The 17929-nt window shown below is 38.3% G+C and overlaps 1 protein-coding gene across 15 annotated transcripts in view; it reads left to right on the forward strand.

The window, feature by feature from the left end:
- Positions 1-17520, forward strand: part of Cd28 (CD28 molecule) — a 162456-nt gene extending 144936 nt beyond the window's left edge. For 13 of the 15 annotated variants that reach the window (XM_074071513.1, XM_074071517.1, XM_074071520.1 and 10 more), the window contains 3 exons: positions 7262-7618; positions 9546-9667; positions 15701-17520. In XM_074071513.1, the coding sequence (XP_073927614.1) occupies positions 7262-7618; positions 9546-9667; positions 15701-15829 (608 nt within the window). In that variant the 3' untranslated portion in view covers positions 15830-17520. Of the gene's footprint in view, positions 1-7261; positions 7619-9545; positions 9668-15700 lie in introns of those variants that run through there. The other 2 variants (XR_012447351.1, XR_012447354.1) reach the window with 2 other exon arrangements.
- Positions 17521-17929: the final 409 nt, after the last annotated feature.

Genomic DNA, 17929 nt, shown 5'->3' on the forward strand with positions numbered 1-17929 from the left:
TAATTTGCAAGAGGCATTTTGTGTGACTATATCATCTGAAACTCCTATTTGGGATCCATCTATGACCTCTAGGAAGTTTTTCAAACTGTAAGCAAAATATTTTGGGTAAATTGTTCCCCACTTATCTATGGGATGCCTGAAACCTCAGATAGTACCAAACTCTACAAATTGATGCCTTTTTTTTGGTCTTAACTAAGTACTTACCATGTACCATGGCTATAATTTTTGCAATTTGAAGCATAACAGCAAAACTAGCATGAATTTGTTTTTCTTCCTTATAATTTCATGAAGAGTCATTCTTAGCACATATTTGAGCAATCTCGGCATACTTTTTTCCTTTCCTTATTAATTAGAGAACTTTCACCTTTTCAGTTAAAGGGAACACCCTACGGCTTCTCTTTGGCATATCCAAGTTGCCAGTATCACTACTTTTGTATTTGATGGTCGTTACTAAGTCAAATAAAGATTACCTGAACACCAGCAGTGGATTCCTCCACAGTTGATCTGATGGCCTAGAGAGTAACTATGAGACTGACTAGGGGGCAACCTATCCACTGCTGATGTGCTAGACATGGGGATGACACACGTCTGGGTGGGACAGTGCTATTCAGAATGGCACACAATTTAAAACTTATGAATTGTTTATTTATGGAAATTTCCATTTAGTATTTTTGGATTGGGGTTGACTGTGGGTAACTGAACCTGCAGAAAGGAGGAGGAACTACTGAATATAGTATGTTTGGAAGCATACATTCTTTAAATCTGAGTATGAAATCAATTCAGTATTGCTGAATGAAAAAAGATGTTTTTCTTTTCATTCATGATTTGAAACATTACTCCCCGATGCTTAAACAAGTTACATCTTAGCGCTTCCGTTATTTTTGTGATCTTGTTCAAAAAGTCATTTACTTCTTTTGTTTTCAGTTACCTCTTTTGTAAAATAAGGGATTGACTTAGATCATCTCCAAGTTTCCTTCTAGCTGAGCATTTTTTGCAAATGGGACGCCATCAAAGTGATGGAGAAAATGGAATTTGTCTTGGTCTAGTCCTCTTCCTACTCCATTTATCTCTTACTCTGTGGTATTTTCACTGACTGACTTGAGACCCCCTGTTAATCAGTCCAGATTTAAGAGGGTCAAGAACCAGTCACTGAAATTGTGTTGAAATTCTGATGCAACATGGCAGAAGGAAAAGGACAATAGATTACACTCTACCATGAGGTATGTGCTGAAGTCTCAAGGATTGCTTATTTGTCCTGAGATTGGGGACAACTCATTGAACTCTTTGAGATCATTTCCTCATCTGTAAAATGGACATAGGAATGAATGTCTTGTCTGTTTGTTCCACAGGTTAATGTAGTCTGCAGATAAGATAAAATAAGAGAAAGCGTCTTGTAGCCCTGTGAATATGAAGTTGATGTGTTTCCCACATTGTATTTTAGGCTTCATCTTCTTTTTAAATCCAAGCATTAACTGAACTGATGAGGAACATCCTTTTAAAGTCAGGGTTCTTTGATGTCAGGAGCCACACCTTACAGGTCCACTCCACCTATGTAGAGGGTTGACCTGGTTACTAAATATAGTAATTGACCCACTTACAATAGGTAAAAAGGGAAGGAGTTGTTTTTGTAACTAAGCACTCCTGACTCCATTCTCATGGAAGCACAAGCCATTTCATTCTCCCATAAGTTGTCTACATCACAAGATTAGCTGACTATCTGTGGGAAATCTTTTAGCTCTTGCTGCCTTGTTCATCACCAGCAGATAAGTACCTTCTCACCTCCCATCTCCCCCTTCATGTTGTCTGTTGTCAAGCAGGAGTTGTGAGGGAAAGAGGTTTGAGGTTACTGCTTCCTGTCTCCACACCTTTAGTGAGTTTAGCTGCTGGGAAAGGCTTTGAAAAGCAAAGCACTAAATTCATCATCAAAACAACTTGTCGATTCAGTTAGAGAAATGGCAGTCTTGATACATAAGCAAATACAATTGATAGGTTCACCAGTGTTTCTCTTTTAACCTACTAGGTTTGACCTAGGTAGACCTTGCCTAACCAGTCACAGAAGGAAAATCAAATATTTGTAGGGAAAGAACTATTTGTAAGTCTGCCAAAACCAAAGTAATCTAAGTAGCATGATTTCCACTTCTAACACAATCTGAGAAACAAAAAGGAATCAAACAGGAGTGTAGGAGCTAAATATTTCTCTAGTTTCTTCTGAGCCTAGAAATGTCCATAAATTTTATAATATGTCCTTAAATTATTGAAGTACTGTGGATTCCCAGGAACTCAGAGAACCAAATACATATCCAAACCAACTGTCATTTGATGTTCTGGTTGTCTGTTGCTTTGATTTATGTATACTTCACTCCCATGGAGTGAGGGCTGTAAATTTTCACACATGCTCATTTTTAAGAGAAAATAAAAGGAGTGAGAATTATTGTGTGTGATGGAAAGCATATGATCACACATATTCAATATTACTTTGTCACTAAAAATAAATTTCTTTCATTTAGTGTCTTTCCAAAGCAGATGTAGATTTTGAGGTCCTGTGAGATAGTTTCTCAGTTAGGCTCTTTGTAACTATTGGGTGGGACCAAGTGTTATAGGACATAAATAAATATATATGTTAAAAAAAAACCAAGAGATATGTTAGCCTGGTGGCAAATAACTGTTATCCCAGCACTCAGGAGTCAGAGGCAGGATGATCTAGAGTTTGAGGGCAGCCTGAACACACACACACACAAACAAACAAACAGATAAACAAAAAACCCAACACAGCCTTCACCCCCAAATCAAGAGCTTTTATTAGCCGAACAACGAATATGTAATAAATAATTTTGGTACAGGGGTCTTGGATTTCTCCTTCCTGAGAAAAGTTCTTGATTTGTTGTGTGGAGGTCAATTGGGCTCAGAAGAAATCCAATCAACCTCAGCCACACTAAGATTTGAATTTGGAGGCCCCATAATGGATAGAGGGGAATCTATTTTCCAGTTATCTCACTATACTCCACCTTATGAAGGAAAGTAGTTTCAGAAGAGAAAGATTGCTGCTTCTCCTTTCTGAGAAACAGCCAACACTGGAAGAAATTCCAGAGTCAACTCTTCCCACTAACCTCTGAGGTAAATTATATTTTTTCTTTGCAATGATCCCTGAGTCTGGAAAGATATCTTCTTCATACCCCAGATGTCTAAATTTTACCTCAGTTTCTGAGCTGTCTATTCTGGTGATGTAATAAAGAGCTGAGTGAAGAAGAGATACAGGCAAAAGGAAAATAGCTACATGTTGATAGGGCCCTGTGACCTCAGGAAGTCATTTTTAACTCCTCCTCCTTTCTTACTCACCATACCTAAGTCAATGTCAAGTTTTGCAAATGTTAGCTTGTAAACATTTCTCAACTTCATCCACTTCTTTCAAACCAGTTCAGTCCCTCTCACCTCTTGCCTAGACCACTACATATACTTCCTACCTGGTATCAATGCTTTTACTCTTTGTACCCTCCAAATTTACTTTCCTCATTTTTCTAAAGTGATCTATATAAAATGAAAAGTGGTGTACATCTACTTCTCTACTTAAAAGCCTTCAGTAGATCCCTGTCACCTGCAGGACAAAGACCAACCTTTATAATATGGTGAATTATGTTTGCTTTACCAATCTCATCTTTCACAACTCATGATCCAACAAAACTGAGGTAGCTGTTATTCTCCACATCTGCCAGACTCTTTCTCATCTTCTTTGCCTAGACTGCTCTCTTTTCCTCTCCACAGTCCTAACTCAGGTTGAACCTCGACATACTACTCCACCTTCCCCCCCAGTCTCCAACATAATGACCTATCTTACCCAGACTACTTATACTTGGTTTCAAAAGTGTCAAATCAAGGTATGCATCATTCTTTGCATCTCAGGCCAGCAGTGATCTCTATAGGTGCTTATCTGGCTTCCTAGTTGCCCCCAGAAACTGAAGATCACTGTGCCACTACTTAAAAACTAGTTGTCTGTATATATCTTTTTTTTCTCACTAGACTGTAATCTGCCCAAGGAGTTCATTTTTGGAACGTTATCTCCAGTGCGTGTCTTGGGAAGGTGTCACACCCTGAGTTATACAAGACACACTAAGGAACTCCACCTCACTGGGTGAGGGGAGGAGGAAGCCAAACTGGGTAACCATCTGGGGTTTCTCTCCAGTCTCACTCGGTTTCCCCACCCACTCTCCTTTTTTATCCTCACAAAGTCCTATTCTCATCTTTTCCCTGAAATCAGCAGTCAGATCAGAAAGAATGTGAATGCCCATTAAAACAAAATACAAAGAATTAGCTACAGAAACAGTTTCCAGGGGGCTCAGTGAGCAGAAATACAAGTTCCTAACCTGCACTCTCTGAAATGCAGGTGGTCTGCTGGCATTTTTTACTCTTTCCATCAGGGTAAATGAAGAAAAGAGCTAAACAAATAAAAACAGAGAACAAGTTAGATTTTCATATTGACAAGCTAAACTTTTAAATTCTTTACAAGTTCACTTTTCAGTGCTTTTTCAGAGTATTTATTGAATGAATTGGAAATGAAGCTAAAGTTGTGGACACACAGGTTTTAAACAAGGATTTAAAGAGATGGTGGTGAAGACCTAGCTGCTCATAGCAATGATGTAGTCAGATCACCATCTTTCACTCAACAATTATTTAATGAGATCCTATTAGTCTCACAGTATTCTACAAAGAAGTGTAACATATGGTCCTTGCTGCCAAGAGACTTGGAAACTAGGCGTAGAAAAAATACACAAGAGTGAAGAAAAGATAAACAAATTGAAGTATAGGAAATGAAGTGTTAAAGAGATAAATCCTGACCAAATGGCAAAAGAGTGATAGAGACAAATTGTTGTCTTGAGAGACGGAGAAGTGAGTGAGATTCTGGGCCATGGAGCTAGTAGATGAAGCGTGGAAGTGGGGGTGCTCATCTGTGTTCCAGGGATGTTGACTTAAATGGCCTAGCTTATTAGGAAGGTTTTAGTTTGAGAAAATAAAGTTGGAAAGCCTGTGGAGGCCTACGGATTTGAGGATAAGAAATTAGGTTAGATTTACTGTTTCACAAACTTGATTTAGAAACACCTGAACAACATTAGAAAACCTTATGCCTGGGTCTTATACCCAGAGATTCTGAATTAACTGGCCTGGAAATATCTGATAAAGAACTTGTTTCAAAAATATAAAAGGACTCTGATAGTTCAGCAATAAAAGAAAAATCAGTTCACAAGTGGGAAAATGATCAGAATAGACATTTCTTTTAAAAGGATACACAAATGGCTAAAAAGCTTATAAAAAGATGGTGAAATCATTAATCATTACAAAAGTACAAATCAAGCCATGATGAGATACCACTTCACACACATGGCTAGGGCTGTAATAGAAGAGATATAACAGCAGGTGTTGGCAAGGATGTGGAGAAATTAGAACCTGCATACACTGCAGGCGGGGTTTGTGAAGTGGTGCTGTTGCTCTGGAAAACTGTTTGGCAAGTCCTCAAAAAGCTGAATATAGTTATTGTATTACTCAGCAATTCCACTCCTTGTGTGTACCTGAGAGTACACACATAAATCTGCATAAATGCCTATACACAAATGTCCACAGTAGCATTTTTTGTAATAGACCAAAAGTGGTGAATGGAAAAACAAAATGTAGTATAGCCACACAGGGGAATATTATTTGGCCATAAAAACTAGTGAAGTTCAGATACATATTACAACATGGATGAGTCTTTAAAACATTATGCTAAGTGAAAGAAGCCAGATATGAAAGGCCACCTATTGTATGAGTCCATTTATATTAAATGTCCTCAATAGGTAAATACATAGAAATAAAATAAAATAGGCAAAAAAGATGGAATTCACAGAAAGTAAATTAGTGGTTGCCAGAGGTTGGCGGGAGGAATGGGCAATGACTGCTAATGAGTTTCCTTTTGGGGTAATGAAAATACTCTGTAATCAGATAATGGTGACCATCCACAACTTTAATTATACTAAACAACAACAACAACACTGAATTACAAACATTAAAAAGGTGAGTGTTATGGTATATGAATTGTATATCAATAAAGTTGCTCAAAAATATCCCCAATGTCAATACCTCCCATCCCTAGCCTATGCCAATTAAATCAGAATATCTGGGAATGGGAAGACCTAGACATTGGTTTTCTTTATAAAATTCTTCATTTACAGTGGTATTGGTAACTGTGTAAGAGGCAAAAAGCTCTTAGTGGCTTAGTTTATGCAGATGCCTTCTACTCAAAGCAAAACCAAAACACCTGAGTAAATAAATTTAAAACCAGGTTAAAGTTCAAATTTCATTTTAACAGATTCCATTTGGCTCTTAAGTGTGTGTATGTGGGTGTTGGTGTTACTTCAAATAACCTTTCTAAAAATGCAAATATATAGATAATTATTAGCATACTCCCAAAACAATACAGAAAATGGATTTGTTCATATTAAATTTGAACCAAAGATTAAAAAACTGATTGCTGAAATCTGCAAAGTTGAGGTCCTGTTTCAGAAAGTCTGTAGGGTCTTTTGGTTGCAAAGTTGATTCTCAGTGCTGGAGTGGTCTGTTTCTTAGGTGGTGTGGCTGATTGGGTATTAGTTCTGGTTTTGCTCACAATTTGCTCAGTGACTTCAGACAAACGATTTGATGTTAGGCCTCATACAGTCATTGACAGAAGGAATCTGTTGTCATGTGCTAGCATTGGGGTAGAGTAGGAAACAGTGTCAATGTGTTCTCCTGCATTTGGGTTAACATATTTTCTTACCTCTTTATCTCACTCTGGGAATGGCCAATAAACAAAGTAAAAATGTTTCTAAACATTTAAATTCCTCCCCCAAAACCTGTCTCATGACTGAAAAACATCTATCTGTGCATGTGTGTCAGGCTTTAAAGCTGCTTCCAAGTGTCTCACTTAATCAGGAAATCAGTCCAATGCATGCTTAACATTTTAGGAAGCTCAGTACAGATTCAAAAGCTCTGGGTGCGTCGCTGTGTGCCCAAGGCTAACAGAAGGCCACATTTTGCCTTCAAGGTAGAAATGTGCTCCGTTGCAAAGGAGGATGAGCACATTACAAAATCATAAGCTTTGGAACTTTTGGTACAATTATCATTCCAAGAGAAACTGTACTTCATGCCTAGCGAAAGCCTTTGTTGGAGATCTGTTCATTTGGTTAATACATTTGGTTTCAGGGACAAAAAGTTATTATTATACCCCTGTTCTAAGCAAATGATTTTTTTTCTCCAGAAAACAAGATTTTGGTGAAGCAGTCACCCTTGCTTGTGGTGTACGACAATGAGGTCAACCTTAGCTGCAAGTATACCTACAACCTCTTCTCAAAGGAGTTCCGGGCATCCCTTTATAAGGGACTGGATAACGCCGTGGAAGTCTGTGTTGTGAATGGGAATTTCTCCCATCAGCTTCAGTTTCACTCCAATACAGGGTTCAACTGTGATGGGAATTTGGGCAATGACACAGTGACTTTCTACCTCCGGAATTTGTATGTTAACCAGACAGATATTTACTTCTGCAAAATTGAGGTCATGTATCCTCCTCCTTATCTAGACAACGAGAAGAGCAATGGGACCATAATCCATGTGAAAGGTAACATGCTACTCTACCCCTGTACCACCCTAAAGTAAAGGTTTCAACTGAAGTCCCGAAAACTAGACTATGATCAGTGGTAAGTCCAGAGTAGTCCCAAGTGATCTGACACTGATAAAGACAAATCCTGTTTTTCAAATACTTTTTTCTTTTACTATAGAAAAGATTCAAGGTTATATTTTGAATACCTTACTTTCCCTCATTGGCATTGACTGGTGGAGTGTCAGATGAAGTTACAATCCATGTGAATATATCACATAAGATTATTCTCAATTTGAGAGGGTCATGCTAGAAAAAGTTTGCCATGAAAGTATGTACCTAGGTGCCCTCTAAGAAGCAACTGGGTATATGGATCAGGACTCAGGAAGAATGAGTTATATTTCAAATTAGTTCTCTGTGCTACATGGTCTTCCTCTGTCAAGTACCTTTCCGTTTTCCAAAACATACAAAAGATGCTGGACTAGAAACCAGGGGATATGAAATTTGCTATTGATCAAGTGTGTGAACTTGGGTAAGTTATCCAAAATTATGAAGGTTCAGAACTCAATATTATTAAACAGTATTCATGAATCAGTGGAAATAAGTCTACTGAGCTTACATTGAGATTATGTTCTCTCTAAACATTAGGGAGAAAAGTCATAAGATTCCTAAATTTATAATGTAGTTTATTGGTATCAACACATAAAAATGAAAGCAGTCAGATAGATAACTGGTACACTTTGTGGACATGCTATAGCTTTTCACTTATTTAGAATGATAAATAGGAAATGTATGACCAGTTCTATATTTAATGCCAGCATAATTTAAATAAATGCATTTTCTCCTATCCTGAAACAGAGCTGTGCTGGAAAAAAATTGAATACTAAATAAGGAAAAAACCATTTTTGTCAAATGATTCTTTTTGGCAAAATAGAGGCAATTAATGTGAGAATATTATGCTTGCTGAGTCCCATTCAAATTTCTAATATTAATGATGCCCAGGCAGGGCTGGGCACAGTGGCTCATGCCTTGTAATCCCAGCTACTTGGAAGATGGAGATCATGAGGATCACAATTTGAGGCCAGCCTAGGCAAAAAGTTAGTGAGACCCTATCTCAATCAAGTCAAGCATGGAGCTATACTTCTGTAATCCTAGTTAGGCTGAAGGTGGGAGGATATGTAAGAGGATCAAGGTCTGTGGTTGATGATGGACAAAAAGCACAAAAGCCATATCTGAAAGATAACTAAACCAAAAAGGGCTGGTGGTTGGCTGAAGTGATAGAATGGTAGAACTCAAGGCCTTGAGTTCAATCCCCAGTACCATCACCAGAAAAAGAAAAAAATTGATAGAATTAAGTCAAAGGTTAAAATATTCCATTTTGAAGCTAAGAATAAAACATTTTATCCATATAAATGGATTTTGAGTGGACTTTTATAGGTTTCTTCCCATTACATTTCTGATACTCAAAGATATAAAGTGACTTGCTCATCACCATGTTAAAGTTGAAACTAGACATTTATCTTCTGATTGCCAGCCCAGTGTTACGACTGCTGTATTTGGCTTTTATTAAAGCTTGAAAATGTATATATCATTTTACTTATTTCAACGACGCAGTTTAGGATTAACTGGCATCTGATGGGGAAATGGGATGAGGTTGGGTTAAGGCCATTGGAACTCACCATTTTGAATCACACAGATGATTCAATAAGGTCAGATGAATGCAGAAAGTAATGGTTTTCAACTTTAGTCTTTTTATTGTTGTGCTGGGGGTACACTGTGGCATTTACAAAAGTTTTTGTAATATATCAAATAAACAACTTCAGTCTTGAAAACTAATCAAGTCACTGTCAGTGGTGGAGTTAGGTAGCACAAGTCTATGTTCAGAAGGACAGAAATGTGTTCAATTGCCATTCCCATTTTGTTTAATGCATTCTGTTCTGCTTTTCAGAGAAACATCACTGTCCTCCTCACCTGTCTCCTGAGTCTAAGCCCTTTTGGGCATTGGTGGTGGTTGGTGGAGTTCTGGCTTTCTACGGTTCACTAGTAACAGTGGCCCTTTCTATTTTCTGGGTAAGATAAGCAGTATTGTTTTTATGTAACTTTTCCACCACACATTCAGTCTGAATATATTGAGAATTTTGTTCACCTGGTCTATTTTCTGTTCAATGTTATTATTATTATTAACTATTTCCTTTCTTTTAGTCTGTTCAACTTTGTCTGAGGAAACAATCTAATGTGAGTTCTGTTTTCCAGAAGTCACTGAGGAGGTGGCCAGGTAGAAGTTAAGTGGGGAAATTAGGATAGGGGGATTAGAGGTAGTTACTTTTCTTTCACCCATTTTGAAAAATAATTATGATACATGAAACAACTTTAGCAAATAACTAGATATAAAAATATGGAAACCCGGAAGCTGAAGCCACTCAACAGTTTTGACTCAGGGTCAAAAATCATGAGAAATGAGGCTACTGAAATTGTATATTCAAACCTAGAAGAAACTCATTCTGTTTATCTCAGTCATGTCTTTTTTTTTGCTTCATGTGAAGCAATTGAATTGTGTGAACCCAAGATTGGTGCTGTCATTATGAAAGTATTATGGGGGAATAGGCTTTTCTGAGCCCTCACCACTGAACTGGAATTTACCAATTTCTGCAAAATGCTCAGGTAATAAACTTGGTACATTTTTCTTTACCGTCCTCCATGTTGAATTTTTGGCCCAGGTTTGACACATTTTGATGAACATATCTATTTGTTAAGAAGGGACCTCCTAGGGCTGGTGGAGTGACTCATGTGGTAGAGCATCTGCTTAGCAAGTGCAAGGCCCTTAGTTCAAACAAACAAACAAACAAACAAAAGACCTCCTTAGCAAGGAGAATCCCTCATGTATTGTTGTCATGTGTTCTTGAGTTTCTTTAATCCTCACCTTTAAGGCACAATCTGTGCACATGACTTCAGCCATGGACAGCCAATGACTTCTGGAAGCCATGTCATATGAAGCTATCATATTTTCTGTGGCCTCAGTGACAGAATGACTTTAGGATTCAAAGTCATGTTATTCTATCCTCTAGCTTTAGGTCCTTTTAAACTTTTGTTGACCTATTGCCAAAGTTTGCCTCCTGATTGTTTTCCACATGTTCCTTGAAGCTCAGAAGACCTTAGGGGACAGGGAGACATTTGTCAGGTGACTTGTTGCCTAATCTGTGCCTTCTGCTGAGCAGGGAATAAAGTGACTGCTTGTTTGTGGAGTTCTTTTTTTTTCGGTATTATTGAGTTTTGAACTCAGGGCTTCATGCTTGCTAAGCAGATGCTCTACCACTTGAGATATTTGAGCCACATCCCCAGCCCTTTTTGCTTAAGTTATTTTTTGAATAGGGTTTTGCATTTATGCCCAGGCCGGCAAGGACCTCAATCCTCCTATTTACACTTCCTGTATAAATGGGATGACAGACACATGCCTCCATATACAGCTTGTGTTGGTTGAGATGGGTCTTGTGATCTTTTTGCCTGGTTAGCCTTGAATGGAGATCCAACTAGGTCTCCATTTTCTGAGTAGTTAGGAATATAGGTGTGAGCCACTGGGACTGGGTGGAATTCTTTTTTTCTTTTTAATCACAATTTAACTGACTTGATGTCACAGATCACAACTGTATGCCTTTTAATAGACTTATAATGATGATTTCATACATCTGTCCCTTAAATAATACAGGAAGCAAAAGAGGAGTTATCAAAATACAGTATTAATGCTACTTTAAACCTTTAGCTATGTAGTTACCTTTTTCAGTGATAGTTCTTCTGTATATTGCTTTAAGTTTCCATCTAGTGTGCTTTCATTTCATTTCCCCTAAAGCATTTCTTGTAAGAATGGTCCCAAAAACCGCCCTTAGCTTTGGTTTATCTGAAACCGTCTTATGTTCTCCTTCACTTTTGAAGGGTACTTTTGCCCAATACTTTTGACAGGTTGTTTTGCTTATTTGTTTGTTTCTTTTAGCACTTTAAAAATACCCTCCCTCTGCCTTTTTTGCCTTTCTTGTCTCAATAAGGGGAATTCTTTAAGCTAGATATCATCTTGGAAATTTTCCTGGCTTGCCTTTTGCAAATTGCCCAATCCTGATGAGGGGAGGGGGCTTTAGTATAGCAAAATATTGCCCAAGTTCTGCTTCTGATGTTAGTTGAGAACTTTCATCTTTCTGGATCTTGGGGTGTTCATCTCAGGTATCTTACAGCTCTGTGGTGGTTGCCAATGATTTTAGAATTTTTAGGGTTTTCAGTGCTGTTTTTTCTAATCCCCAAACATTGGCTTTTATGCCTACCAAATGGCTTTTCAATTCTCTCACTGAGAATCTCAACTTCCTAACCTAAAGGCAAGGTGCAATGGCCCCTTGGCTACCTTTCTCCAGGAAAGGTGTGCTCCTGTGACATATTGACCTAGATCAAACAAATTTACTAGCATTGTGGGGAGTAATTTGGGGAATTGCTTTAACATTCAGTGGTCAAAAGAGTACTACTCATCATTTAAAACTTATGGTGACTATGCATTAGAATGTCAGATTCTCAAATGAAGTGCTAATTTGCTGAGTGAGTGAAATCACCTGAAAGGACAAAAGCAGCTTTTCACTTTCAATGAGTTTAAAAAATTCACTTTCAAATCAGACATATCATAGATGCTGTGGGGTTTTCTTTGGTAGCCCTACTAATTCCTAGTGCATTTCATCTTGTTTATCTTGAGACAAACTTATTTTGGTCTTATTCTGTCTCACAAACTCTCTGTGAGTTGGCATGTCTTGTCACCTGTGGCTTCTTGAGGTCAAACCAGGTTATCAAATAAGAATACCCTTTATTTGCATCTCAAACCTATGACTTTGTGTTCTTTTGCCAAAGGGTACAAATAAAAATATATCTACATTTCATGGAATAACACAGTATTTTGTACTTTGGGGTCTTTTCCTGTTATTGCTGTATAAGCAACAAGTACCTTGATGAGCTAGGCATCTAAGGCATGAGGGATCCCTAGGATTTAGCCACTTCCTGGGTAATTTTCTGCATTCCTATTTTCAGCTGGTCTACAGTGTGCATTGGTGGAAGTTGCTATTTTCTTAACTTCCCAAGGGTCTGTGATATGCTACTATAGGCAGTTCTAGGCTAAGTGGTCTCTGGGAGTAGCTGCAGATTCTATGTCAGTTCTTGACCTGATGTTGACATTGAGTAAATAAAAAGCTTCTCTTGGTCTTGTAGACCAGCACCTGTTACTCTCACTCAATTCTCCATTCTCTTAGCTGAGCTATAAAACCATTCCATTGCTTAGTCTAAAGGAGCTTTTGAAAAACCTGCTCTTCCCCACCGTACACTGCAATATGGGGAATGTGGGGAGCGTTTGTACAGGTAGCATCTGCTTTTACATCCAGTAGATTCTTGAAAACCATTTCTTTAAGTAAGTTGCCTTGTGCATGCCCTACATGTTGCTGTTGCTCTCAGGAAACAAATGGGCAAGGCAGAAGTAGAGGGCAGGGCAAAGGAGAAGTAGCCCCAAAGTCACACATTTTTAATAGACATTGACTGTCTGGGCACACATATCTGTGAGTCCTCGATAGTATTCCAAGTCATGCTCATGTTATTTCTTTCCCACTGTTGTGGTTAGAGTCAGGGTGATACTAACTAAACCCACCCACTGATAATTCCATGAGGATAAGAATGGGAGCAGATTGCAGCAGATATTTCATGATCTTTGTGTGTAGCCAGGAGTCAGGAAGACATCTGAATACTGGGGCCTCTCTATGAGCTGTAGTTTTGTTTGAGGGTTTTGTCCAAGGGTGAGGATTTTCATTTGAAGGTTTGGCAAAGGGTTACTTACTCAAGGGTTGGAGTAAGTATTATAAATACTTCTCAAGATCTCATCAGCAGCCTTCTATGCTTATTTGGTTGCAGACCTTTCATTTGCCTCACCACTGCACTACAGTAACCCTATGCCTAAGAGAGTCCTAGTCTTTTATTTATAGAAAGGATGTGGAACCAAGATGTTTGAAGAGCAACATCACTCACGTGCTTGGTTTCCATGAGTACCTCTCCCATTACTTTCTTGTTATCCCATTCTTCTTCATCATCTGACTTTAGATTATGATTTTCCAATCTTGGCACTATTGATGGTTTGGGGTAGATAATTCATTGCTGTAGGAGCTGTCCTATGCACTGTAGGAGGTTTAGCAGCATATCCGACCCTTAATCTCTAGATGCCAGCAGCATCCCTCTCTCTTGTGACAACTAAAATTGTCTTCAGACTTTGTCAAATTTCCATTGGGACAAGGGATAAGGGAGAAAAAGATGTCAAGGATAAGGCTGAAAAGTTCTGGCTTCAACAACTGTCTATATGGGAGTGTCATTTATGGATATGAGAAACACTAGGAGAGAAATTGATTTTGAGGAAAGACTTGACTTATTTTGCACATGTTGAGTGTAGAGTGCTTTTGAGGCTTATTCAGATGAATAAGTGGATATTGGAGCTGAGATTGCTAGAGACAGAGGATAGTGTGAGTAGAGAAGCTAAGGACCAAGCTCTGAGAAATTCTAATATTGAATGGCTAGAGAAGGATGAACTTGCAAAAGAGTCAGGGAAAGAGCAACCAGAGAGGTAGAATGAAAATGAGGATATAACAGAAGACAAAGAAGAGTGTTGCAAAAAGAAGAGAGGAATCAATAATATAGTTGTCCTTGTGTCTGAGTGGGATTGGTTTCAGGGTCCTCTCAAACATCAAAATTGGACAATGCTCAAGTTCTTTATTTGAAATAGCCTAGTGTTTGCATATAACTTATGTATATCCTCCTGTAAACTTTAAATAATCTCTATTACTTATAGTACCTAATACAATAATACAAGTGCTATGTAAGTAGTTATATTGTACTGTTTAAGGACTAATAAGAAATATTTTATCAAATATTTCTATTTGTGGTTGATTGAATCCATAGATGAAGAACCTCCAGATATGGAGGACCAACTTTGTAGCATAGTGCTGAAAGTTCAAGAAGATGAGGACTGAAGACATGTTATTTGGATTTATTATTGTAGAGATGTTTTTCAGATCTTTAACACTTCATGCTCCTTTGACAAGGAAGTTGTGAAGGGCTCAAGAGTGCAAGAAATGAGGCCAGAGATGAAGTCATTCACTCATTTATTTATTCAGATATCCATGTCATTCATGACCACATACTACTTACGCATCAGGTCCATGTGCCTGGAAATAAACATTTTTTTATAATAGAGAATCTGGAATCCAGGCATCCATATGGTTTTCTATTTTTAGAAATTTGATGGGTCTTTTGTCGAAATGTAAATTTTGCCATCATGTTAATCCAGAAGTAATGCCCCTTGCCCCTGCATAAACTGTGCCATGGTTCACGATGGGTGTAACTTTGCTCCAGGCTCAGTATTACTTCTATTTGAAGTGTAGAAATTCATCCTGAGGGAGCTGAACCTGGGAAGGAGAGGTGGGTGACACTATTGTCTTTGCAGAAATAATACACATAGGGAAATAGGATATAACTAGTTGTCTAGAACTGTAAATCCCTGTGAATTTCAACTCCACCGCTATAAGTTTATGATTATTCCAAACTCTGGAGAGTCCAAAGGTCCTTTTTGCTTAATTAAAGAAAAATGGTGGACTTGCAGAGTGGTTCAAGTGGTAGAGCACCTGCCTAGCAAGTGCAAGGCCCTGAGTTCAAACCCCAGTAATGTCAAAAAGAAAAATGGCATGTTAAGAAAATGACTAATGTAAGATTATTGCAATGGAAATGCTATTTAAAGAGGAAGGCTTTCAAATGTATAAATAGTGACTATGTTAAGCAGATACATTTTTGGAATTCAGATCAAATCACAGAATTGAGAGTACCATGAACACATTTTTCCAAAATATTTCCTATGGTTGAGATTTTTCAAGTTAATATAAAAGAGCTGATAGTTAGATTTGAATAGTCATTGTCCAAGTCCATGGTCCTTAAGAAATGCTGGTGTTCAGGGTCATCTGACTGGTGTTCTGAATTGTTGTCCCCAAAGTCTTGGAATACCTCCCTTGATATCTCCTCTACCTTCTTCCACATTGTCATTTCTCTTTTCCGCAGATGAAGAGTAAAACAACCAGGCTTCTTCAGAGTGACTACATGAACATGACGCCCCGAAGGCCCGGGCCCACTCGCAGGCACTATCAACCTTATGCCCCAGCGAGAGACTTTGCAGCCTACCGCCCCTGACAGGGACACCTATCCAGAAGCCAGTTGGCTGGCACCCTTCCACCTGCTCAACACCATTGCTCTGGATAGGAAAAGATCACCTAACCTTCAGCCGGCCACCTTGAGCCCCTGTTGGGTCACGAATGCCAATCTTCTTGAGTATCTGGACCAAATATCAAGATCATCTTTAGACTCTGAAGTGAAGTTAAAGAAATTTCCTGTGGCAGGCCAAGTCTTGCAGTGCCATGACCAAATTCAAACTTATGTATTTATTGACTCGATTGAGAAGTTAGAATAGAAAACAAAAAGTGAATGGATTCTGTTAGCTTTGAAGTCTGCTTTCGGGATGCTGGCTGAGTCCTGATGCTTCCTCACCTATACTCAGTCAAGCAGAGTGTGATAGTCATGGACATTTTGGATGGAGAAGGAAGGCTAAAAAGTCATTCCCTTTGGTTAAATGGATGTTTGGGGTGGGGATAGATTACAATGAGGGAGATGGTAGGGATACTTAAATATTTTAAAACTATGAAAACACTGTTTCCCATTCATGAAATGAGCCATTTAGTTCCTATTTAATGCAGTTTTCTTGTTATTTTAGAAAGGTGTAGACATTGTCTTTGATGAATTCTGGCCACATTTAATCAGTTTGACCAATGGACTCACTTCCTGCCCTGAGAGTGTTAATGTTCACAGTATGATTTCAAAAAAATTAAATAGTCCTTCCACACAAAGCAGAATGTGTCAGGAAAAAAGATGTCTTTATTTGACATACTATGACGATTATTTGTTTAGCAGTTCACTCTAGTCAAAGCATATATTTCAATGTTGTCTATGAGGTGATCTGAAGTGGGATGCCAGACGAACATGATGATACTACGAAAAAGGGATGTTAGAATTCTTCAGAGTACAAGGAATAAATTCCAAGAAACTTCTCCTGAGGAAGGCACTAAGATCATTTTTGCTATGTGGTAAGAAGGTGGCCAGCATTGAGTGGAAATTTTACAGAAGGCATCAGGAATAAGGAGCTCTGGAGATAACTCCTTTAGAGGGACTGTGTTTGCTGTGGGGCTCAAAGTTCCAGAACTCTGTGCATTCAGCTGCCCATGTGCCCTGGAAATCCATTGGCATGGAAAAGTCTTTTGGAGTGTGTCTTTTGAAACAATACCAAAGTTCCCAAGAGACTGCAAAGGCCTGACCCTGAAATGACCACGAGTATTTTGCTATTTCCAATTTGGTTAACTGGAGTATGCCTGGGGAACTTGAAGGGTAGCTCTACTACCACCTCTACCATTTGTTCAATTCTTTGTTCAATTCGTGTGTTAGAGGAGACTAGGTTTGAAAGGCAAAGAGACCTGATTCAAATAGCTCAATGGCCTCAGACAAGTCACTGCTCATCTAAGATTATGGTTTTTGGCTGTAAAATGAGCATAATGGTCACAAATGTCTATTCCTATATAATAATCGCCATTGGGGCATGGCCGCTGTCATGACAGTCATGGCATGCTGTCAAGGCAACATTCCACTGTCTTTGTGTTTACTGGTACTTAATAGCATGCCTGACATACAATGCTAGCTTTTATTATTATTGCCATATAGATAAATTATATATAATAATTAAACTGAACAATGACCTAAGAAGGGAGGGAATTTGTAACATAAATTTAAACCCAAGTTTATGAGGTGCTATAAAATATGAAAACCTCTTAACGTGATTTTCCTGTTTCTTGGAATATTTTCCCTTGTATGACATATAATAATAATAATGCATTGACATACAAAGCATTTCTTTCCCCCACATTTTTGTATAGAAGGAGGTCTTTAATTGTTTTTAATGTGGGAGTGAGGGGAGGGATAGGAATCTTATTAGCCTATTGTACTCTGGTTGATTTTTAAATGGGCTTCTACTCCAAGCATTTAATTAATCCAGCAAAGGTCAAATTCAGCAGTACTTATTTGGTGAAGGACTGTTGACTTTAGATTGGCACTTGTGCCTTTTGGCCAACATCTTGGCACACAGAGCTTTTCAATCCAAAATATCAGATTGTATTTGAAAATGATAGACCTGGAGACTTTTTAGAAAGGCAGTAGTAAATAAATAAATATATATGTATTTTAAAAATG

This window comes from Castor canadensis, chromosome 4, assembly GCF_047511655.1.
Source record: "Castor canadensis chromosome 4, mCasCan1.hap1v2, whole genome shotgun sequence".
Lineage (NCBI taxonomy): Eukaryota > Metazoa > Chordata > Mammalia > Rodentia > Castoridae > Castor > Castor canadensis.